This window comes from Macaca mulatta, chromosome 10 (assembly GCF_049350105.2).
Source record: "Macaca mulatta isolate MMU2019108-1 chromosome 10, T2T-MMU8v2.0, whole genome shotgun sequence".
Taxonomy (NCBI): Eukaryota; Metazoa; Chordata; class Mammalia; order Primates; family Cercopithecidae; genus Macaca; species Macaca mulatta.
The window spans coordinates 19412033-19435511 of NC_133415.1; the positions used below are offsets into that span (position 1 = coordinate 19412033).

The following is a 23479-nucleotide window of genomic DNA, read 5'->3' on the forward strand; positions in this document are numbered from 1 at the left end:
TCATTCATTGATAGGCACTTATGTTGATTCCCCATCTTGACTATTGTGAACAATGCTACAGTGAACACGGGAGAGCAGATATTTCTTCAAAACACTGATTTCATTTCCTTTGGCTATATGCCCAGTCATGGGATTGCTAGATCATATGGTAGTTCTATTTTTAATTTTTTGAGGGACTACCATCCAGTTTTCCATAAAGAGTGTGCTAATTTACATCCACTGTTGGAGAGCTTTGAAAGACCTTCTATATGAGTATGGAAAAGTCATGTTTTTCTCTAACAAGTGTTCAGATCATCTCCTTTCCAAGCCTGACTGATGGGCAAGTCCCAGAACTCATAGAACCCAACCAAGTCATATGTCTCCTTCCCACTGAGAAAGGACATGTCCAAAAACTGAGGACACCCACAATGATGCTTTCCTTCATAACCCCCCGACTAAGAAATGGCTTTGCCCAGAAGGTCCACAGAAATCTAGGTGGTGCCTAAATCCAACCAGCCTCCCAAGAAAGACTCTCACCATTGGGCATGAGCTCCACCACTAAGGTTGGATAGGCGATGTTGGTACAGCCAACCTTGGTACCGCAATATTTCTCACATTCTGAGGGGACGACACAGGCAATTTTGTCTGGGAAGAGATGAAGAGCCATGTCAGCAAGCAGACATTGGGGAAATATTTCCAAAATTCACCTTCTTAAAACAAGGTTTCAAACAGGATATTCCTTTCCAAGGCCCTGAAGTGGTTCCATGGGAGTGCAGCTCTCCACAGAGCCCTTTGGTGCCTGCCCCGCCCTGCTGGCCCTGACACATTGATGAGCTCTGACTAAGGAAGAAAGACAATTTCTAGGAAAAGGAGGAAAGGAATCAAAGAACCATTCAGGGTGGGAGGGAGGGAGCAAGAGACTGAGCAACAGTTGAGCAAATATTATTAGGGAGAAGTGACCTGGAGGCATGTCATAACTTTAGGAGATTTGAAACAAAAAAAAAGGAGAAAACAGTTGTCAATGTAAGAGACCAGGAAAGACAATTCCAAAAGTTCCCTCAAGTTGCTCACTGTCTAGCACAGAAACAATAATGCTTGGATATGACCATAATATATTAGAGGGCCAGGCATGGTGGCTCATGCCTATCATCCCAGCACTTTGGAAGGCCAAGGCAGGAGAATCACTTGAGGCCAGGAGTTCGAGACCAGCCTGAGCAACATAACAAATTCCCATCGCTACCAAAAAAATTAAAAATGAGGCAGGCATGGTGGTACATACCTGTAGTCGCAGCTGCTCAGGAGGCTGAAGCAGGAATGTCACTTGAGCCCAGGAGTTACAGTTGGAGACTGCAGTGAGCTATGATCACACCACTGCACTCCAGCCTGGGTGACAGAGTGAAACCTGGCCTCAAAAAAAAAAAGAAAAAAAAAAGGAAGCTGGAAGCTATAGAGCTTTAGAAGTGACTTGGAGACAGAAAAAGGGAGAGTGGCCTGTGGGTCCAGCAGAAGTTATTACCTGTGTACAGAATGCGGCTGATCATTCCTGGCATCACCATAATGAACATGGGCAGCAGCTTTAGGTACCCACACAGGGTGCAGCCGGCCTTCACGTGAGACATATTCTTGGCTGAGAGGCAGCGCTGCACAATGACCTGCCAGAAAAAGCCCAGTAAGGGAGGTATGCAGACCAGAGACCCTGTGACACCCTTGCACTTCCCAGCTTCGCCATCCTGGGTCCTTGACTTGGCACTCCTGTATCACTGGGGCATGGCAACTCACAAACCACCTGAGCTCTCCCCTCCCTGTCCCAACCCTACAAACCACAGACAGACAGGAGTTCCTGTAGCGCCCTGGGGAAGACTCTGTCCGTCCCGCACATCCAGCTTGGGTACCTGATCTGTGCACCAGTACCACAGGGCAAGGATGGACATCCCAAAGATGAGCCCAGGCCATGGGAGGTCTCCCGTGAGGGGATCTCGGAAGATGTGGAATGAGTCGGCCCTCGGAGTATAGCATTTTTCCTCAAAGGTGCTGTTGCCATCAGAAACCATGGCTGGAATGGCTTTCATGTACTTTTCCATGAAGGCATCATAGCCTCCCACTTCATGAAAAGCTGGAAAACATTGGTACAGAAATGAACATTCTGAAACCTTCAGCTCTTCATAGCAGCTTCTTTCCATAGATGCCTGAGAAACTGAGAGGACCCAACCCACGGACAGAGCCCTTACTGAGTGGCCTTGGGCAAGTCACCTTCCCATTCTGGGCCTCAGCTTTCTCATCCATAGAATGAGATTAGTAGCCCTGCCTAGCCCCCTCGGGGGCTATTATGGGGACCAAAGCAATAACTTGTAAAAGTGCTCCAACTGTAAACCTCTTTATAAAAGGGAAGGGACTTTCATTAATCAAAGAAAGACCTTGGTTTGGGACCACATACAAAGACTCTGTTTTTTTCCCTCACCCTCTGCTGTCAGTCATGGCCTTTGGAGCCTTGGACTCAGACATAGAGACACACAGACCTAGACACACACAGTGGCCTTTGGGACCTCGGACTCACACCTACCACCCCTGGACCCAGCAGTGTGGTGGGATGGACAGGGAATGGGTGAGAAATCCGGAACCTGCCACCTCTCAATTGTGTGTCCTTGAATAAGTCATTCCACTGCCTGCCTTGCTAACACCCAGGGCCTGTTGGAGAAAACCAAATGAAAGTCCTTAGAAAACAGAAGAGAGAAGAGCAAATACGAGTCTTTGCAGGATACAAAGTGGGCCTTGAGCACCTAGAAATAAAATGTACTTTCTATCCTCCCATAATAAGTACCCTTACCTAGGTTCTCTAGTCTTGTCTTTAAGATTTCATAGACGAGTTAAAAAAAAAAAAAAAAGAAAAAATTAATTGGAGGGCCAACACTGAGGAGCCAAGTTTTTAATTTTGCCAAATAAGGGCATTAAAAGGAACATTATCACCCACTATCAACAATTCATAAAAGGACATTTGACATCAAAATGTAGATAAGATACAGCCTAAGATTGAAGACACAACATTTGAATAGATTTAGCTTGATGGATATTTAGCCTTATCCTTTTTTTGTCCAGTTTCTCTGCAAACAGAACACCATGTTATCACAGGCTCACAGCACAGCCACTAGCCCAGACTGGTGAAAGAGGGCAGCAGAAAACCCAGGACCAGACCCAACCTCAGTCTTCCAGAGATGAGGAAACTGACCCTGCATACTCACTATGACAGCCCATCTGGGCTGGACCCTCCCTTTGGAAGGGCAGAGCACTCCTCAGCTCACTGCCTAGTCTGGCAACAGGTAGAGAGGCTGGACTTGCCTTTCTATTCCTGAGGCCCTCTACCTCTGCTCCCACCTCCTCAGCCTGCCCTGGCCCCACTTACCAAACCCAGTCAGGATTAAAGACCCCACCAGCATGATCACCGTCTGCAAGGTGTCCGTGTAAATCACTGCCGCCAGGCCCCCTAAGCAGGCAAGAAGACAACACATCTGACCTCGTGTGGAGAGCAACCTGTCTACCTGCTTCCTTCCCCACTTTCCACCCTCTACTTCCTGCTGGCCTTCTGAGAACACCCCTGCAGTCGTCCGTCTGCCTTTCCTTCCTTCACCCTCTCGTCCTGTTACAGTATTCTGCTACTCAGCATGTTCCCACAACTCCACCTGTCATAGAAGTAGCGAATGCTTCTCCCTACTTGAGGGGAAAGAGTCTGGTGTGACCCTTTTGAGCCAGAAGATGGCTCAAAGGAGATGGCTCCTCTGTGGTAAGAGGAAGCATCTTCCACACACAAGGCAAGGAGGAGCAAAGAGCTAGCTGTGGAGATGGTGAGACATCACCAAATTGGCACATTTCAAAGGGCCACTTCTATGTCTACCTTTTTATTAGTCCCCAAAGCTGTGGGGCTCCAGTCAAGCAGCAAGTGCTAAAGCTGATCCTTCCCACCCCCGCCAAGGAGGCAGAGTGACCCCTCTGCAAAGGAGCCCGATTGCTGTTCAAGCACCAGCTTCTTGGGTCACCACTTGAGTCTTCCTCTAAAACCTCTGTATGTGAGTCACTTCCTTTCTCCCTCCCTACAGGGGTTCCCAGTCCCTGACACATCAAATCCAAGGCCTCTGTCTGGCTTTCAGAGCCCCTATACTGTGACCTCATTTGAACTATCAAGCTGTATGGTCCCCCCAAACCCACACAGGATCCTTCAGTGGCCACCCTCCTCCAGCCAAGAGCATCTGCGTGCCCAACCTGCCTCCATTCCCCTTGTGCTCACTTATTTTTGCACCTGCCACTGCCCTGATTCTCCCACCTTAGCTAAGTCATCTCTGCAACCCACAGGGCCCAGCTCTGCATGCACTCCTGTGAGAAGCTGCCCTGACTATCCCAGCCAACACCACAGCTTTCTGAAACCACTCGTATAACTTGTAGGGTCTGTGAGTGGGGACTAAGCAAATACCGCAATCCCAAACTGTTACCTGAGTGTATGTCTCCTCCTCAGGAGGAAAATACACCTCTCCTACTTCCCTTTATCCTTCACTAGTGCCTAATCCCGAACTGGGTTTGAGGTGCTGGTTTATTTGAATGAACTCACCTGTAATTGTGTAAAGGGCAGTAATTGCCAATAAGAGAAAGATGGCCAAATACAGATTCAGGCCTAAGGCCAGATTGATGAATATGGCCCCCGAGAAGATGTCTGCCTGGAAAGAGAGGAGAAGCAGAGTTAGGAGGGAGGGAGGTCAGCTGCCTACAGGGCCTATGGTCTCTCTATTCCTGATTTTCCAAGCAAGCTTCATTCAAGATGATAATAGGTGTTCTATGAGAAAAAGAATTCCATGGTCAAAAAGGTCTGTAAAATGCTAAACAGAGTTAAGGCAGTTTCTTCGCCACACAACTTTTCTGAGCCTTTAATATATGCCATGTATGGTCATCCCCAGGGAGGGAACATGGTACATGACATCTCACAAACTCATTGAACTATGGAACTATTTTTGCCAAGAAACAACTATTAACACTTAGATGTTCCTTGCAAGTCACCTGTAGACTGTTGTTCTGAGCTATTGTCCATCTTTTGCACCTCAGTGTACACAGGTTTATCAGAACTCATTCCCAAAAGCAAGTCTGAGTCCTGGTGAGAAACACCAGCCCCCGCAGGAGTGGGGAGAAACTTAGCAAGTTTGTAATTTTAACTCCTCAACCCAGATGCAGTCCATCTTGACTCAAACACAACCAGAACATCACCAAGCACCTCTTATGTAGCAGCCTTGGTACTTGCTGGTTTTATTTAGATTATTTCATGTAATTTTTGGGAGAACTGCTCCCTCTTCACTCCTGAATTCTTGATGCAGTTCTTCCACTTTCACCATTTCTCCTCCTTCCTGTCTCTTAATGAACCTTCTACCTGGCGGGATGGTGCAGTTGCTCATATAAACCAGCAGAGAGCACCAGGGTCACCCCAAATACAGGTTCATGTCATCTCCAAAACAATACCAGGGAGGGTCGTGTTAAGGGATGATCATGGTGAGTCTTTTTTATTTACTGCATTTATTTATTTATTTTGACAGAGTCTTACTCTGTCGCCCAGGCTGGAGTGCAGTGGCGTGATCTCAGCTCACTGCAACCTCTGTCTCCCGGGTTCAAACGATTCTCCTGCCTCAGCCTCCTGAATAGCTGGGATCACAGGTGTGTGCCACCACACCCAGCTAATTTTTGTATTTCTAGTAGAGACAGGCTTTCACCATGTTGGTTAGGCTGGTCTTGAACTCCTGACCTCGTGATCTGTCTGCCTTGCCCAAAGTGCTGGGATTACAGGCGGAGCCACTGCGCCCAGCTGAGTCTTTTGTTTCCAAATCTCCAGGTGTGGAAGAAACTGGACTTCCCCTAGATGGAATGAATGCACAAGCTGTTTCACTGCACAAATCCTAACATTTCACGGCACGCAAACAGCGCCCAGACGGAGCCTTGGGGATGGGCCAGTAGGGTTGGACTCTCACTTCTCACATCTCCTCTTACACTTTGCATCTCCTCTCTAGTCCCATTTCCCAGTCCCCATCACATTGCTGTTCCTGAGGGCCCTCCAGTGTTTAAGGTTTCCCCCCACACTTGCCTGTCCCTCCTATGAGAATCTCCTATTCCCTCCCTCGGTTAGTTAGCAGAGAGCACATCTAATACCAACTCCATGCTTCTGAGCTAACACGTGAGCCCTGGAGGGTTATTCGACCCCCTCCCCCAAGGTGGGTCTTTTGAGGACCTGATGCCTTAGTTCCCCTCTGCCCAGACCTCCCCTGAAGATTCTCTCACCCAGGGGACCGAATATCACTGTCTTCCCTGGTGAAGGAGGGGAGGCAGAGCCAGGAGGTGGGAGGAGAGATGGTGAGTTAGAAAGAAACTCCTCTCTCCCTGGAGCTAGCAGTCAGAATAACCAGCATTTTAGCCCCAGTGCCGCCACTCTAGGCCTGCAAGCCTTTGGGTAAAACATTTCTCCTCTCTAATTCTCCGTGTCTTTGTTTATGCAGGAAGTCCTGGCTCCAGGGGCTTGTGATTCTCAGTGGTGGAAGTGGGAAAGGTCAGCAGTGAGGAAAGCATTCTCCTCCTGGGTCCTGGACCGCTTCCATTCTGCCTTGCCCTCTGCAGTAGCCCAAGAGGAGGAAGGGTCCCCTGTGGTGCATAAGTCTTGCCAAAGGTGAAATGGCCACTTCTTCCTGACTCTGCACACTGGGCCACTTGAAATTGTAATGAGTATGTATAATGCTGGTCCCTCTCCTCTCATGCCTCTATACAGTCCCATAAAGTTTCTTAAATTCAAGGGGTCCCATTCACTGATTGCAGTGAAATTCTGTTAAATGCACACCCTTTTGATTTGGTGGATTAGCTAATAAGTGTAAATAAGCTAGGAAAAGATTACAAAGCTGATACTGCCTTTAAACTGCCCTTGGTTGGTTTATTTTCCAGAGTAGTTAATTTTTAATGCTTTATGACAACACGCCATAGTAGACTGTGATACCCTCATTAATACGTGCCTTGCTGTCATTAGTCACAAAGAAGTAACACGTAAGTTCTAAGATAATGCTATAAAGGACCTCAAAGACTTCTGTAAAGTGTTGGGCTAATGGAAATCTTGTTTTTATGATACTCTATTTCCTTCTAACAGTACAGATAAAGAATTCTTTTTTTTTTTTTCTTTTTTTTTTTTTTTGAGACGGAGTCTCACTCTGTCGCCCAGGCTGGAGGGCAGTGGCGCGATCTCGGCTCACTGCACGCTCCACCTCCCGGGTTCATGCCATTCTCCTGCCTCAGCCTCCCGAGTAGCTGGGCCTACAGGCCCCCGCCACTACGCCCAGCTAATTTTTTGTATTTTTAGTAGAGACAGGGTTTCACCGAGTTAGCCAGGATGGTCTCGAGCTCCTGACCTTGTGATCCGCCTGCCTCGGCCTCCCAAAGTGCTGGGATTACAGGCATGAGCCACCGTGCCCGGCCCAGATAAAGAATTCTAAGGAAAGCTCCCTGGTGAATTGAAGAAACCTAGGACAAATTCTTCCTCACATGAGTCATTCTAGCTTCAGAGAAGAATTCTGCCGTTGGCATGCCAAAGGCCAGGCTGGGAATACCTTAGCTAAGCTCATGTAGGTGACTCCAGCTGAGCAAGGCCACTGCAGTCTGGGTGCTCTGACCATTAGTCTTTGGTTCTTCCTAGCTGCCAAACAAACCCACTAGGGTGTTTTTTTTTTTTTTTTTTGGTTTTTTTTTCGTATTTTTGTTTTCTTCATGTTCAGAGAGTTTTACAGTTTACTAAGGACTTTTAGGCACATGCATTATTTTGATCCTCAAAACATCGACAAGTAAGGGACCTCCTTTCTGGAATATTTTCTACAGAGAGCAAGGTCTTTTTCTTTTTTTTTTTTTTTTTTTTGAGACAGAGTCTTGCTCTGTTAGCCAAGCTGGAGTGCAGTGGTGCGATCTCAACTCACTGCAACCTCCATCTCCCAGGTTCAAGTGATTCCCCTGCCTCAGCCTCCCGAGTAACTGGGACTACCGGTACGTGCCACCGCGCCTGGCTAATTTTTTTTTGTATTTTAGTAGAGACAGGGTTTCACCCTGTTGGCCAGACTGGTCTCAATCTCCTGATCTTGTGATCCACCCACCTCAACCTCCCAAAGTGCTAGGATTACAGGCCTGAGCCACCATGCTCAGCCAGCAAGGTCTTTTTTAACAACAATGAAAAAGTTTTTAATTTACTTTTAAAATAAAATCTCAAATAAAATAATGTATGGGGGGGGAGTTAAAATAAACAACACAGGCCAGGCACAGTGGCTTATGCCTGTAATCTCAGCACTTTGGGAGGCTGAGGCAGGCAGATCCCTTGAGGTCAGGAGTTTGAGACACCAGCCTGGCCAACATGGTAAAACCCCGTCTCTACTAAAAATATAAAAATTAGCCAGGCGTGGTGGCGCATGCTGTAGTCTCAGCTAATAGGGAGGCTGAGGCAGGAGAATTGCTTGAACCTGGGAGGCAGAGGTTGCAGTGAGCCGAGATTGTGCCACTGCACTCCAGCCTGGGTGACAGAGCAAAACTCAGTCTCAAAAATAAATAAAATAAAAAAATAAAAAATAAACCATAGAAGTTACACACTGAAAAGTAAAAGTAGCCCAAAAGTGACCACTGTCAAGAGATTTTTGTCCACGAGAGGATTTTTAAATGGCTTTCTAAAAATTATATGTCAACAGTATGTTCTGCAGCCCCTAAAATAATAATTATGAAAATTGAAACTAGAAAACGTTTACAATTTGATGGTTGGGGTGGGAAGAAGGCAACAAAATGGTGCGCATATTCTCATTGCAACTTTGTGAAATAATACACACAATTTGAGCAAGGCCAAAATATGAAAATATTGGTACTGCAGTTCCAGTGGGCATCTCCCACCCCAAGATTTTTAAATGCCAATGTTACATTTTTCCTACAGTTTCAAAAGTGCAGGAAGCAGAAATTTTAAAACAGAATATATTCTTTACTGCTATCTGGGTACCCATACATATGTAGTAAAAATATAGAAACATAGACTACAAGAATCCATACCAAGTGCAAGACAGCATTCACCTTTCAGGAAAGAGGAAAATGAGACCAAGAAAGGGTATAAATAGGTCTTCAACTATATCTGTAATGTTATATTTCTTTTCTACAGATAATAAATTGTTAAGATCTATAAAATCTGAGTGGTGGCTATAAGGGTGTTTGCTATATTCTTTCTGCATTCCTGTATGTTTGAAGTATTTCATTAAATTTTTTATTTATAAAAATAGGGGACTGTATAAAGAATACAGAACCACCTTTGATATAAAAGAACTGTCCTGTAATCCTATGAGACCATTTGTTTCACAGCTTATCCCAGATTGCTCTTTCCCTAAACTAATGTTAGTCCTTAAAAGAGAGTAGGGGGGAGGATGGAGGGAGGGAAAGCAAAGGGAAGGGAGAGAAGGAAAGAGAGTGAAAGGAAGAAGGGGAAACGAAGGGAAAGCAAGAGAGCGAAGGAAGGGGGAGAGAAGGAAGGGAGGGAAAGAAGGGAGGGAAGGAAGGAAAGAAAGGGAAGGTAACAGAGGAAGAGAGAGAAAGGGGAGAAGGAGGGAGTGAAGGAAGGAAAGGAGGGGAGGGAGGGACGGAAGGAAGGAAGGAAGGAGAGAGAGGGGGAAAGAGGAGACGGAAGGGAAAGAAGAAAATGTCTACAATGCTGTAAGCAAAACCAACTTGAAGTGAAATAAAAAATTACGGTCCTCTAGGTCAAGGATTGGCAAACTTTTTCTGTAAAGGGCCCGGGAGTAAATGTTTTATGCTTTGCATTTACTGTCTCTGTCACACTCTGCCATTAAAGCATAAAAGCAGCCACAGACAACACAAACAATGGTCTTGGCTGGGCTCCAGTAAAACTTTACTTACGAAAATAGATCATGTGTTGGATTTAGCCCAGGGGTGTTGTTCCTATCACTTTGAAAATTTGGCTGAACAATGTCCATGGGACTCATGGGGAATAAAAATACAGACCCCAGTTGGAAAGCATCTGCAAGTAACTGAGTCTCTGATTGGGAGCTTTGGGCATGTTGCTTCACCTTGGCTCTGATGTTTTGAGATCCAGTGATTTTATATGCGTGTGTTTGCTGTCCATTCTGGTCCTAACCAAGATGTATTTGAGCACTCAATAAATCCTGCCTAGCCTCGAGGTTTCAGATGGTGAAGCCCCATTACTCACATTTCTCTTCCCACTTGTGAAAGTGAGCGGCCCTGGGAATGAGCCTTCAAATCTTAAGCAAAAGCCAAAGCTCTTCTTTTCACCCAAGGATCCAAAATGGACAGCAGAATTGCTGTAAACATTTATTGTAGCTGTGATCTGTGATAACAGCCCCAGGAAACACAGACGGGGACGTGAACATTCAGTCATCACGTGTAAGTCATAAAATCTGAGGCTTTATCGCCAGGGATTGTGCACATTTGCATAAGATGCACATGTCAGGAAATTTTACAGGATGGAATGCTTCTCAGAGCTTGATAAGGCAGGCGCTCAAGGGAGCCAATAAAATTCAGGAGCTCATGGAAGGACAATCAGTTCTGAGTCTCGGAGCCCAAAAATATGTGACCAAAAGATGGTAGCCATAGCCAAGGCTCCACATCACAGCTGCCCAGTGGTCTGGGCCATATCTGGGCTCTGCAGCTACAATGCCCTGTACTTTCTCCTCTCTCCCATTAATTACACCCCCACTGGATCCCTACATTCTTCCCAAGCCTTCGTGGCAGGTCCCTGGATGTTTGCTCTCTGGTGGGAATCTCACACCATCCCTCCTCTCTTCTCACCCATCACAAACCATCCATGTCCTTCCACACACACATACAATTGATGAATCTTGGTTTGTGTGCAATATAAATGCCTTATCACCATATTTTGTTAATGAACAGTTATTTTCTTTTGTCCATGAGCCCTGCATTCCTGTGCGTCTTGAAGTGAGCTTCTAGAAAGTACAGTTGATATCGATGTAATTATTTTTTAAATTTCATGCTCTGTGACCCAAGGTGAACCTAAAACCAGCCGAATTTACAAAGACAAAGCCTTGCCTGTCTGCCTCCCTCCCTACCCTACCCTCTGTCCAGATGTTCCTCCCTCAGATCCTTCATATACCCAGTGTGCAGCTGATGTTCTCGCCTCACAGTCCTCTCAAATCCTACTGTTGGCAACTCATTTATATTGTGAGGTTCGTTTAACTGGCTGTCTTCATTTTTCCCAGGGTCTTGAATGCTAACCTACTCTGTACTGGAAGAATGAAAGACTTAGAAGGTAGGGGGCATATAATGTCAAAAGGTTTAGATTTCAGGGTCACAAATCTGCCTCTCATCCCAGTTCTGCTTCTTTAGCCCCTCACAGTCCCTTCCCCTGTCTGGACCTCAGTTTCCCCATCTGTAAAATGAAAATGCAGGACATAAGACCACATGATCTATCCCATCCCCTCATTCTATGCCTTCATCCCATCCAAGCACAGGGCAGAACTCTGAGGACAGACTTTGGCACTGGAGAGACCCTGGTCCAAGTCCTGGCTTTGCCACATAACAGCTGTGTAATTTGGGGGAAATTACCTAACTTCTCTGAGACTCAGTTTTCTCTCCCATAAAATGGAAAATAAAATAAAAATCCCAGCCAGATGTGGTGGCTCACACCTGTAATCCCAGCACTTTGGGAGGTCAAGGCAAGAGGATCACTTGAGGCAAGAAGTTCAAGACTAACCTGGGTAACACAGTGAGACCCTATCTCTAAAAAAATAAGTAAAAAATAGCTGGGCATGGTGGCACATGGATGTAGTCTCAGCTGCTCAGGAGGCTGAGGCAGGATGATCACTTGAGCCCATGAGTTTAAGGTTGCACTGACCCATAATCATGCCACTGCACTCCAGCCTGGGCAACAGAGCAATACCCTATCTCAGTAAACAAACAAATAATAGAAATCTCTACCCATGCTGTACTCTTCTGAGAACTGGAGAAGGTGTAAGTAAAACCCCTATTGGAGACTAAATGAAGAGACTGGCACTAACTAGAGGGCAGCTATCAAACTTCTTATGTGTTTGTCAAGGGATCCCTGGTCTTAGGCAATGGATGGAGTAAGTATAATGTTGGTCATGGCCTCCACTAAATCATGATTTAGCCTCCTTCACTTTCTCCTCCTCTCCTTCAGCGTTAGTTTTTAATTATAAGATGAAAAGCCTGGGCTTTTCAGTCTTATTTGATTAGAGACCAGTGTGCAGAGCCTGGACTGGGAAATGCTGGGAAGAAATCAGGCTTTAGCTTCCTGAGGGAGGGCAGTGCGTCTGTCCAAGAAGAGAAAAGGGAATGTGAGCAGGAGGGTGAGGAGGGTAAGGAGCCCCAAAAATCACACACACAGGGAACAGCCCACAACAGATATAATTCAAAAGCCAAATTTAGAAAAAGCAGGCTCCTGGGGGATGGGCTCCATCCGGATCTGAGCTAAAAGAGGCTGTCCCTCGGCTCCCTGGGGGCTCCCAAGTCCAAGAAGGTTTAATCAGTAACTTGAAAAATAGGTGAGGTGATAGAGAAGGCAGGGAGAGAGGTTGGGCACCTAATTTATTTATATGACCACCCCTGCCACCCCTGCACCAGCTCTGAGGACAAAGAGTGCTCTTACCATGGCAACTGCAGTCCACAGACTTTCACCTGCTTGAACTGTGGACTTGGAGGACACTTGCCTGGGAGAAGGGGAGGCCCAGCACCCTTCTCTACGTGCACAGTAGACAGGTACCACCCTCCTGCTCATTGCAGTCTGACCTCCTCACCCTCCTGCTCACATTACCTTTTATTATTCTTAGATGGATGCACTGCCCTTCCTCAGGAGGCCAAAGCCCTATTTCTCTAGCCTTCCCAGCATTTCCCAGTGCAGGCTCTGCACATGGGTCTCTAATCAAATAAAATGGGAAAGCCCAGGCTTTTCATCTTACAACTAAAAACCAACCTGGGGGCCGGGCGCAGTGGCTCACACCTGTAATCCCAGCGCTTTGGGAGGCCGAAGTGGGTGGATCATCTGAGGTCAGGGGTTCGAGACCAGCCTGGCCACCATGGTGAAACCCCATCTCTACTAAAAAAAATACAAAAATTAGCAGGGCATGGTGTTGCGTGCCTGTAATTCCAGCTACTCAGGAGGCTGAGGCAGGAGAATCACTTGAACCCGGGAGGTGGAGGTTACAGTGAGCCGAGATCGTGCCACAGCACTCCAGCCTGGGCAACGAGAGTGAAACTACATCTAAAAAACAAAAACAAAAACACCAACCCTGAAGCAGAGAAGGATAAAGTAAATGAGGCTGAATCATGACGTTAGTGGAGAAAGCACAAAGGCATGGGTCAAGGGCAAAAGCAGTGTGAGTCAGGAAGCTACACAAGGAGGCAGCACTATTCCTAGGTGTTGGCCCCCACTCCAAGACAAAACCTTAACAGCATTATCAGCAAGAGCATGTTTTCACCAAGTTCAGTAAAAACTTATGTGCAAGACCACTCAGTGGGAAAACAATCATTTTTTCAAAAAAAAGGTGCCGAGAGAACTGGATATCCACATGCAAAAGAATGAAGTTGGGCATGGTAGCACATGGCCATACCATACACATAAATTAACTTGCAATGGATCAAAGTCCTAAATATAGGCACTAAAACTATGAAACTCTAAGGAGAAAACAAGGGGGTACATTTTCCTGACCTTGGATTTGGCAATAGATTCTTAGAAATGACACCAAAGGCATAAGCAACAAGAGATAAAATAGATAAATTGAACTTCACCAAGATTTAAAACCTTTGTGCATCAGAGGACATAATCAAGAAAGTGAAAAAACAACCCACAGGATGGGAAAAAAAATTTTTGCAAGTCATATATCTGATGAGGGTCTAGCATGCAGAATATATAAAGAACTTTCACAACTGAACAACAAATAGACATGTAACCCAATAAAAAATAGTTTATTCATGTAGGCTAGGACAGGAAGGTAATAATGTAAAAGGGAAAAATAACTGTAGTAGGCTGAAGACTTATATATGTATATTTCCTTTAAAGAAAGAACCAAATGCAATGTGATCTAGACTTTGTTCGGATCCTGGTTCAAACAAACAAACTGTAAGAAAACATTTTTGAGATGATTAGGAAGATCTTCATATGGGCCAGGTATTAAACTACCTAAATTAAGAAATTACTGTAAATTTTGTTAGATATGATAATAGCACAATGGTTGTATTTTTAAAAGTCAAAGGTACATTCTGAAGAATTTACGGTGAAATCACGTGGTATCTGAGATTTGATTTAAAATACTGCCGAGCACCACTCACAGTAGTGAAGACATGAAATCAACCTACATGCCCATCAGTGGTGGACTGAATAAAGAAAATGTGGCACATACACACCATAATACTATGCAGCCATAAAAAAGAATGAGATTACTTCCTTTGCAGTAACATGGATGGAGCTGGAGGCCATTATCCTAATAGAATTAATGCAGGAACAGAAAACCAAATACTGCATGTTCTTACTTATAAGTGAGACCCAAACACTGAGTACACATGGACACAAAGAAGGGAACAATAGACACTGGGGCTTATTGAGGGCGGAGGATGGGAGAAGGGTGAGGAACAAAACACTATCGGGTATTATGCTAATGACCTGGGTGACAAAATAATCTATACACCAAACTCCTGTGACATGCAATTTAACCATATAACAAACCTGTACATGTACCCCTGATCCTAAAATAAAAGTTGGAAAAAATAAAATAAAACAAAATACTACTGGGAAAAAAATTTGAAGAGGATAGATGAACCAAAAATGGCAAAATGTTGATAATTGTTAAAGCTAAGTGATCAGTGTTAGGTCCATGAGTGCTTGTTATCCTATTCTATCTTTGCTGACGTATGTTTGAAATTTTCCATAATAAAAAAAAATTGCAAATGTTATTTAATGTTGCTGTTGTCTCAACTTTAAGTAATCAGGAAAATAGAAACACTAGCAACTGTATTTTCAGAACCCTACCTAGCTAGAGTAGATGGCTCAACTCAGATCCAACCCAACTCACATCTCAGCCAGGGCAGATCTTTTGCAAGATACTGAGATTGGACCAATCTCGCCTTTGGGTGCAGGATAGGGGGGAACAACAAGAGGGAGAAAAATTGATTATAGGCAACGAGACAACCCTTTTGATAGAGCAATGAGCACTTTGCAACTGCTGGCTAAGGGGAAAAGCTGGAGCTACTCCCTATGTGATCTCAGAAAACACCACCTTTCTCTCCGCCCCGCTGCAACCCAGAGAGCTGCTTGCAGAGAGTGCTGAAGGCTCTCAACCATGTTCATGATCATTATATCTTTATTTATTTATTTATTTAGAGACAAGATTTCACCTATGTCACCCAGGCTGGAGTGCCGTGGTGCGATCATAGCTCACAACCTTGAATTCCTGGGATCAAGTGATCTTCCCGCCTCAGCCTCCTGAGTAACTGTGACAACAAGTGCACACCACCATTCCTCGCTAATATTTTTTATTTTTTGTAGATACAGGGTCTCGCCATGTTGCCCAGGCTGATCTTAAACTCCTGGCCTCACACAGTCGTCATGCTTCAGCCTCCCAAAGTGCTGGGATTACAGGCATGAGCCACCGCACCCGGCCTCATTACCATTATATCTTACATTTCAAGAACACTTTGTGCTTTCAAATAAATTCACTGGATGCTCACCAACACCCAGTGATCCAGGCAAGGCGGAAATTATTATCCCCATCTTACTCATAAAGAAGCTAAGCTCTAAAGAGCTTTTATGACATTTGCCCCAGGTCACCCGCTAGTGTGGGCAGGGGAACAGACTAGGAGCCAGTTTCTTCAATTATTCTCCAAGGTAGTTTTCTTACCAAAGTCCTATTTTCTTTCTCTTATTCCTTATCATTTACATTTTCTTTTCTTTTTCTTTTTATACCATTGCTTTCACCTTTATCAGACTGACAGTCACCTTGGGGACAAAAAAAAATGCACACTGAAATCTATAAGCAAATTCTTCTCTTCCTTCCATCTTCTGGGCTGTCAGAAAGATATCTCAGAAGTTTAGTGGTTTCCTGGTTGTTTTGTGTGTTTTTTGTTGTTGTTGCTTTGTTTTGTTTTGCAATCAAGAGGAATTGACCTGAACACTTTCAAGGAAGAAAAAGTGAAGTAAAGAAGGAACACAAGGTCGGGCACAGTGGCTCATGCCTATAATCCCGACACTTTAGGTGGCTGAAGCAGAAGGATTGCTTGAGTCCAGGAGTTTGAGACCAGCCTGGGAAACATAGTGAGGCCCTATCTCTACAAGAGAATTTTTTAATTAGCTGGGCATGGTGGAACACACCTGTAGCCCCAGCTACACAAGAGGCTGAGGTGGAAGGATCGCTTGAGCCCAGGAGGGAAAGGCTGCACTGAGCTATGATCATGCCACACACTCCAGTCTGGCAGTCTGGGTAATACAGCAAGACCCTGTCTCAAGAAAAGGAAGAAGAAAGTAGAAGGAAGAAGAAAAAAGAAGGAAGAAGGAAAAGGAAGGAAAGAGGAGGAGGAGAAACATAATGTTTGCTCCAGTAGGTCAGCCAAGAACTCTGCCCAGCTTTCAAAGGTACCCCAGTGGCCCTCCAATCCTTGAGAAATCTCAGTTCTGCAAAGTGGGCCTACAGCTCTAGGCTGGCAAGTATAGCAGGCTAAATGGTAGAGGGGCAGCCCCAGTGGTTGGGTTCAGAGAGAGAGAGAGAGAAAGAGAGAGTAAAAATTCCCCAGAGAGTTAGCAATTAAAGGCCCAGACAGCTGATTCCAAGAAAAAGCAGGAGCCTTGTGCAGAGAAAAGGACAGTGAATTGAGAATCGGAGACCTGGGTTCTACTCCTGATTCAGAGGTTCGTTCCAACTCCAGGGTTTTCATTTATCTGTCCATAAAAGAAGACAGAATCTCAGCAGCGCCTTCCAGTTTGGTACTGGCTGCTTGTGTTTAAGTGTGTGAGAAGTATCACATAGAGTCAGATTATACACTGGCAGGGCACAAAGGCCCATGCCTGCCTCTAAAGTTGGGGCCAACCCTTAGATATCCCTAACTCCCCCTATTTAAAAAATTGACAAATAAAAATTATATATATTTATCATGTACTACATATTTTAAAATATGTATATATTATGGGATGGCTCAGTTGAGCTAATTAACATATAAATTACCTCAAATACTTATCTTTTTTTGTGGTGAAAATACTTAAAAATCATTTTTTTTAAGAGGCAGGGTCTCACTACATTGCCCAGGGTAGCCTCAAACCCCTGGGGCTCCCATCTCAGCCTCCTGAGTTGCTGGGACTACAGGCACACACTACCACGCCCAGCTTTCTCAGTGATTTTCAAAACACATTGTTATTAGCTGTAGTCACCATGTTGTACAATAGATCTCTTGAACTTACTCCTCCTATCTAACTGAAATTTTGTATCCTTCGACCAACATCTCCCCAACTCCCCACCCCCCACTCCCAGACCCTGGTAACCACCATTCTACTCTGCTTCTGAGTTAACTTTTTTAGATTCCACATACAAGTGAGATCACGCTGTATTTGTCTTTCTGTGCCTGGCTTATTTCACTTAGCATAATGTCCTCCAGGTTTATCCACATTATGAACATGGACAGCATGTTCACAGCAAATGACAGCATTTCCTTCTTTTTTAAGGCTGAGTGGTATTCCACTGTGTATATATACCTCATATACTTTATCCATTCATCTGTTAATGGGACTTACGTTGATTCCATATCTTGGCTGTAGTGAATAGTGCTGCAATGAACATGGGAGTGCAGATACCTCTTCGATATATTAATTTCAATTCCTTTGGATATATACCCAGTAGTGAGATTGCTGGATCATACAGAGTTCTATCCCTAACTCCCTTTTAATCTTATTATTAAGAACTGCTTTCCCTGAACCGTCACAAATTTGTTTGTGTTTTCAGCCTGCACCACAGTGGAGGACAGATTTCCATTGAACTCCGTTGGCTCCTCAATGCAGAAATAGGACTTTACTCCAAGGCGCAAGAAGGCTTAAGGGGCCAAGTTAATAGAAATGTATAGAGCCAGCCGGGCGCAGTGGCTCAAGCCTGTAATCCCAGCACTTTGGGAGGCTGAGACAGGTAGATCACGAGGTCAGGAGATCGAGACCATCCTGGCTAACCCGGTGAAATCCCATCTCTACTAAAAAATACAAAAACTAGCCGAGCGAGGGGGTGGGCACCTGTAGTCCCAGCTACTCGGGAGGCTGAGGCAGGAGAATGGCATAAACCCAGGGGTCGGAGCTTGCAGTGAGCTGAGATCCGGCCACTGCACTCCAGCCTGGACGACAGAGCGAGACTCTGTCTCAAAAAAAAAAAAAGAAAGAAATGTATAGAGCCACCTCTTGGTGGGCAGCATGTGATGAGGAATGAGAGTGGCAGCTTCTGAGACAGCCCAGCTCCCCGGGGCTGTGGACTTACCGAGATCTTGGTGAAAATGTAGAGCAGCAGGGACAGAATGGAAAGGTAGATCTGGATCCGCTGGCCTCCAAACCGCTTCCGCAGGTACTCTGGCATCGTCACCACCTGCATGGGGTGTGAGGGAAGTCACTGCCAGCCACAGTGACCAGAGGGCCCAGAGCAGACAGAACAGTGACACCATCCTGGTGTACGAGCCACAGAAGTGTGGTCAAGGATTCATAACCTTTGCTAGCCAGGGAAGTCTGCAAGGTGGCCAGATGGCCCCTGACCTCCAGCCATTTGCTAATTTTAATCCCATATGCCCTACCACTGTAGGAGTAGCTAGATGTTATCCCAGCCCAATAAACCTGTCACTAGGCATCAGTAAGGAGCCAGACCCTTGCCCTGGAGGAGGTATATATATATATAATGCCACTGCAGACAGTCAGAAATTTTATAACCTGGGAGTGAAAGCCAATCCACAGATTTTTCTGCCATTTATCCCATAATGTCTCCTCTGCCCTCTAGGAAGACCAAGCTGACAGATACATTTGCCAGCAGGAAATGAAATAACAGAGCAGATACTTACCCCAGCCTTAATATAGATGGGGACAAACAGCCAGCCCAGCACAACCACCAAAACCAGGGCCTGAAATGAACACAAAAGGTGGACTCAAACTAGGAGGAACCTTAGCCCATCCCTGCCACCTGAAGGGCCCCTCAGCTGCTGCAGAAAAATTACCTAGCATGTTCTCCCCTAAGGAGCCATTAGAGACTGGAGGAGGCCTTGGCTGCCTAACTGACCCATGGAAATAGCAGTTAGAAAACAGCAGAGAGGAGCCCAGGAGGCTGCTCATCACCATCACAGCCCTGGGCCACAGCGAGAGCACTGGGTTCTCCTTCACCTCTTCCCTGGTTTACACAGAGTAAAATGCCATTTAGAGAGCTTTAATAACAACAATAATAGTAATAATAAATAATTACATTTATTATTACTACTACTATTATTATTAGAGGCCAGGAGTTCAAGACTAGCCTGGGCAACATAGTGAGGCCCTGCTTCTAAAAAAATTAAAAAATTCACCAAGCATGGTGGCACATGCCTGTAGTCCCAGCTACTTGGGAGAGTGAGGTGGGGACATCGCTTGAGCTCAGGAGTTTGAGGCTGCAGTAGGCTATGATTGCACCACTGCACTCCAGCCTGGGCAATGGAGCAAGACCCTGTCTCTAAAAATAAAATAATAAAAATAATAATAATAATAATGGAAATCTGGTGGTAAGCATTTCCAAACCTCAAACAGGACTAGAAGGGCCTTGGTTTTTTAACATGAAGGGAAAACAGAAAAAATACTATTGCTGTCATACCAGTGGTTTTTTCATGCTACTCTGGTGGAAGGCGAGCAGGGCCCTGAGGCTCCTGTAGCCATGCCCCTCCTCTGTCTGCACCCTGGGTTGACCCTGAAGGGTTCTCTAACACCTTCAGCTCCTCTGAGCATAGATTGAACTGGTTGACTGCTAAGACTCCTTCCAGCCCCAGTGCACCATGGCTGCAGTGTTACTCACATTCCATTCAAAGCCTCCAATGGCGATGCCTGAAGCTGCTCCGGTCCCGGCAAGCCCCACAAAGTGGCCACTTCCAATGTTACTAGCGAAGAGGGAGGCTCCAATCTGGAAATGCAAAAGAAAGTCAGGTAAGGGCTCTGTGTTCCACCAGGTCACTCACAGTGGGTCAAAGAGAGAAGAGACATGTCAGTCAAGAGAAGGACAAGAAAGAGCAGAGGCAGGCTGGGAGCACAACTGTTCTGGAATCATAAGGGACAGTTGGTTCAGAAGGCAGATGTGGAAACTTAGAAAATAGAAAAGATGAAAAGGAGAGGATTGGGGAAGGAGCAGTGGGATGTATCCCAAAACCAGATCATCTGTGAGTCTTTTATGGGCCCTGTGTCCAGTCCTGAAGAAGATATGGAAAGTCCCACAGCCACCAGGCCTCTCTAAAAATTTCCTTCAAGGCTGTGTGCCTAGGACATGAGTCCTTGATCTCCATATTCCCCAGCATGCCTGGTGGCTTAGGGTCTTGCCCAATACAGGCTCTCAGTAAACACTGAGAATTTTCTTGAAAGAAATCATTTCAAAGAAAGCCTCTGGACCTTAGTTACCTGGTCAAATAAGGAGCGGCGTGGAGCCGATGATTTGCAAGTGATTCCTAGCTGTTAAATTATGTGACTCCATGAACTCCCAAGTAACAGATGATATTAATAATAATAATAATTCTCTAGATCATGTAGTATTGATATTTTTACAAAAGTTCTAGGGACTACACGGACACATGCACAAAACAGTGCATTTTTCAAGGATACACACATGTCTAAATACAGATTATAGAAGACAGATTGGAAGCACATATATCAAATACCCAGGAGTGGAAGACTGGAAGGGGAAAGGAGAATAGGACTGTGAGTGGGAGACAAAAAAAGAAAATGTCAGGTAAAGCAAGGGAGGGATCTTGCACTAACCAATCATAATACTGTGTCAGCAACTCAATTGCATTTGAGGTCAAAAAGAACTCCAGAAAGTTCTAACGTCCTTCTGTATCCAAGAGGAGAAGGTACAGCAGCATTTGATAAGAATCAAACAAGTGTAATTATCCCCATTCTTGCTAAGCAGATGGGGAGAGGCTTGTTGTTATTTATCTAATGTCCCAAAGATGATCCAAACCTGGAACAAAACGCTTATTTCCCAAAAGACAGATTACGCCAAGAAACTATTCTAACTATACCAGCCCCTATTACCAGTATAAGGCAGCTGGTGCTTAGTGCCAAATATTAAGTCAGGGGAGAGAGAGATTTCTGAAGGCCTAGCCAGAAGAAGTTCTCAGAATGACAATGAGGAGACAGTGGTTGGTGTAGGTGCATTAGTACATTTGCTCAATAAATATTAACTTAGCCATCTACTGCACGTGTCAAGCACTAATAACAGCTGTGAATAACACAGACAAAATCCCTGGTCTCAAGAAGCTTATATTCAAATGCTGTAAATATAAATAAATAAATGACAAAAACAATGATCAGAGAGTGGTAAGTGCTATGAAGAGAATAGAGGGTGTGATAGAGTGATTAGATTGAAGAGTCTGAGAAGGTCACTCTATGGACTTTCTCTAATATTAAAGAATTACTATTATAATTCAGACCTTTAAGCTGAGATCTGGATGACAAAAAAGTTAATCATTCAGAGACCACAGGAATAGCATTCCCACTAAGCAAAGACCCCCTGACACCCCACAAGTGGGAAAGATATGCATAGTTGAGAAGCAAAAAGAAGGTTGATATGTGATAATGATTTGTGATCTTAATATTTTAAAACAGAGTCATTTAGGCTGAGTGTGGTGGCTTATGCTTCTAATCCCAGAACTTTAGGAGGCTGAAGCAAGAGGATTGCTTCAGACCAGGAGTTGGAGACCAGCCTGGGCAACATAGTGAGACCCTGCCACTATAAAAAAAAACAATATAAAAACTTAGCTGGGCATGGTGGTGCATGCCTGTAGTACTACCTACTTAGGAGGCTGAGGAGGGAGGATCAATTGAGCCCAGGACTTGCAGGCTTCAATGAACTATGATCAGTCATGCCACTGCACTCCAGCCAAAGTGTGAGACCCTGACTCAAAAAAAAAGTGAGTTTTATTCTAAGTGAGATGGGATGCCACTGGAGGATCTGAAGCAGGAGAGGGACAGCACCTAATTTACTTTTTTAAATTGCTGTAAGTTGTGTGTAGAGTGCAGTGTTGGGGGCAAGGGAGAAAATAGAACAACCAGGTGGGAGACTATCACTGGCTTAGGTGAGAGAGGACAGTGGCTTGGACTAGGGTGACAGCAGTTGAGACAAAGGCAAGGGTAGAGATTAGGAAGTGTGTTTTAGAAACAAAGTTGGCAGGCTCTGTTGATAGGTTAGATGTGGGAAATGTGGGACAGAATAATCAAAGGTAACTCCTAGATTTGGAACTTGAGTAACTGGGTGGATGCCATTCATTAAGAAGGGGAAACTAGGGGAAGGCAGGGTGTTTAGAGACATCTACCTCCTTCTGCTCAAAGCTTGATGGGGATAACAGTCCTTTTTTGTTTTGTTTTGTTTTCTGAGACAGCGTTTTATTCCTGTCACCCAGGCTGGAGTGCAGTGGCACATCTCGGCTCACTGCAACCTCTGCCTCCCAGGCTCAAGTGATCCTCCAGCCTCAGCCTCCCAAGTAGCTGGGACTACAGGTGCGCACCACCACACCCGACTAATTTTTGTATTTTTTGTAGAGATGGGGGTTCGCCATGTTGCCCAGGCTTGTCTCGAACTCCTAGTCTCAAGCAATCCATCTGCCTCAGCCTCCTAAAATGCTGGGATTACTGGTGTGAGCCACCCTACCCAGCCTAACAGTCCACTTTTAGTCAAAAGTTTTGTTCTGCAAGTGGCCTACCTGCCCTGACCCACTATCTTTTCATTTATCACCTCTTGCTTGATAAATAAGTAAGCCTAATGCTGTACTATTAAGGACATAATTACCAGAAATGATTAACTGCATTAGATGAGTCATAAGTTCAGAAAGTCCTCTCCAATCTCTCTCCCAAACAGGGACATTGTACTCTAAGCAATGTCAGGCTGTCCTGAAGTCCCCACTCACTATCTGAGAAGACAGTGGAATGAGGCCAGGAGAGCTCGGGGTACCAGAATGACCTGAGCCCAGGTTCTGTTCATTTTATTAGGGGAACCACCTTCCTTATTCTGGACTTCCTCCCTTTACCCCATGACCTACACTTAATCATTTACCGAAACTCTGACTCTGCCTTCACAATATTATGGCCACCTAGCTCTTTCTAGATGACCCTTCTGCTGCCTGTCACTATCTCTCAACAGGACCAAGTAACGGGCTGCTAGAGGATCTCTATTCTCTCCTTTTCATCAGTCACCTCCCCACCCACCCACATGGCCAAGCAACCTCCCCAAAGCACAACTCTGATCATAAC

The 23479-nt window shown here is 45.1% G+C and overlaps 1 protein-coding gene across 3 annotated transcripts in view; it reads right to left on the bottom strand.

Moving 5' to 3' along the window:
• Positions 1 to 23479, bottom strand: part of SLC5A1 (solute carrier family 5 member 1) — a 71785-nt gene that overhangs the window by 23486 nt on the left and 24820 nt on the right. For all 3 annotated transcript variants that reach the window (XM_077949883.1, XM_028827769.2, XM_077949884.1), the window contains 8 exons: positions 20040 to 20144; positions 19066 to 19125; positions 18498 to 18602; positions 4574 to 4679; positions 3377 to 3457; positions 1872 to 2092; positions 1496 to 1631; positions 517 to 624 (listed from right to left, as the gene is read on the bottom strand). In XM_077949883.1, the coding sequence (XP_077806009.1) occupies positions 517 to 624; positions 1496 to 1631; positions 1872 to 2092; positions 3377 to 3457; positions 4574 to 4679; positions 18498 to 18602; positions 19066 to 19125; positions 20040 to 20144 (922 nt within the window). The remainder of the gene's footprint in view (positions 1 to 516; positions 625 to 1495; positions 1632 to 1871; positions 2093 to 3376; positions 3458 to 4573; positions 4680 to 18497; positions 18603 to 19065; positions 19126 to 20039; positions 20145 to 23479) is intronic.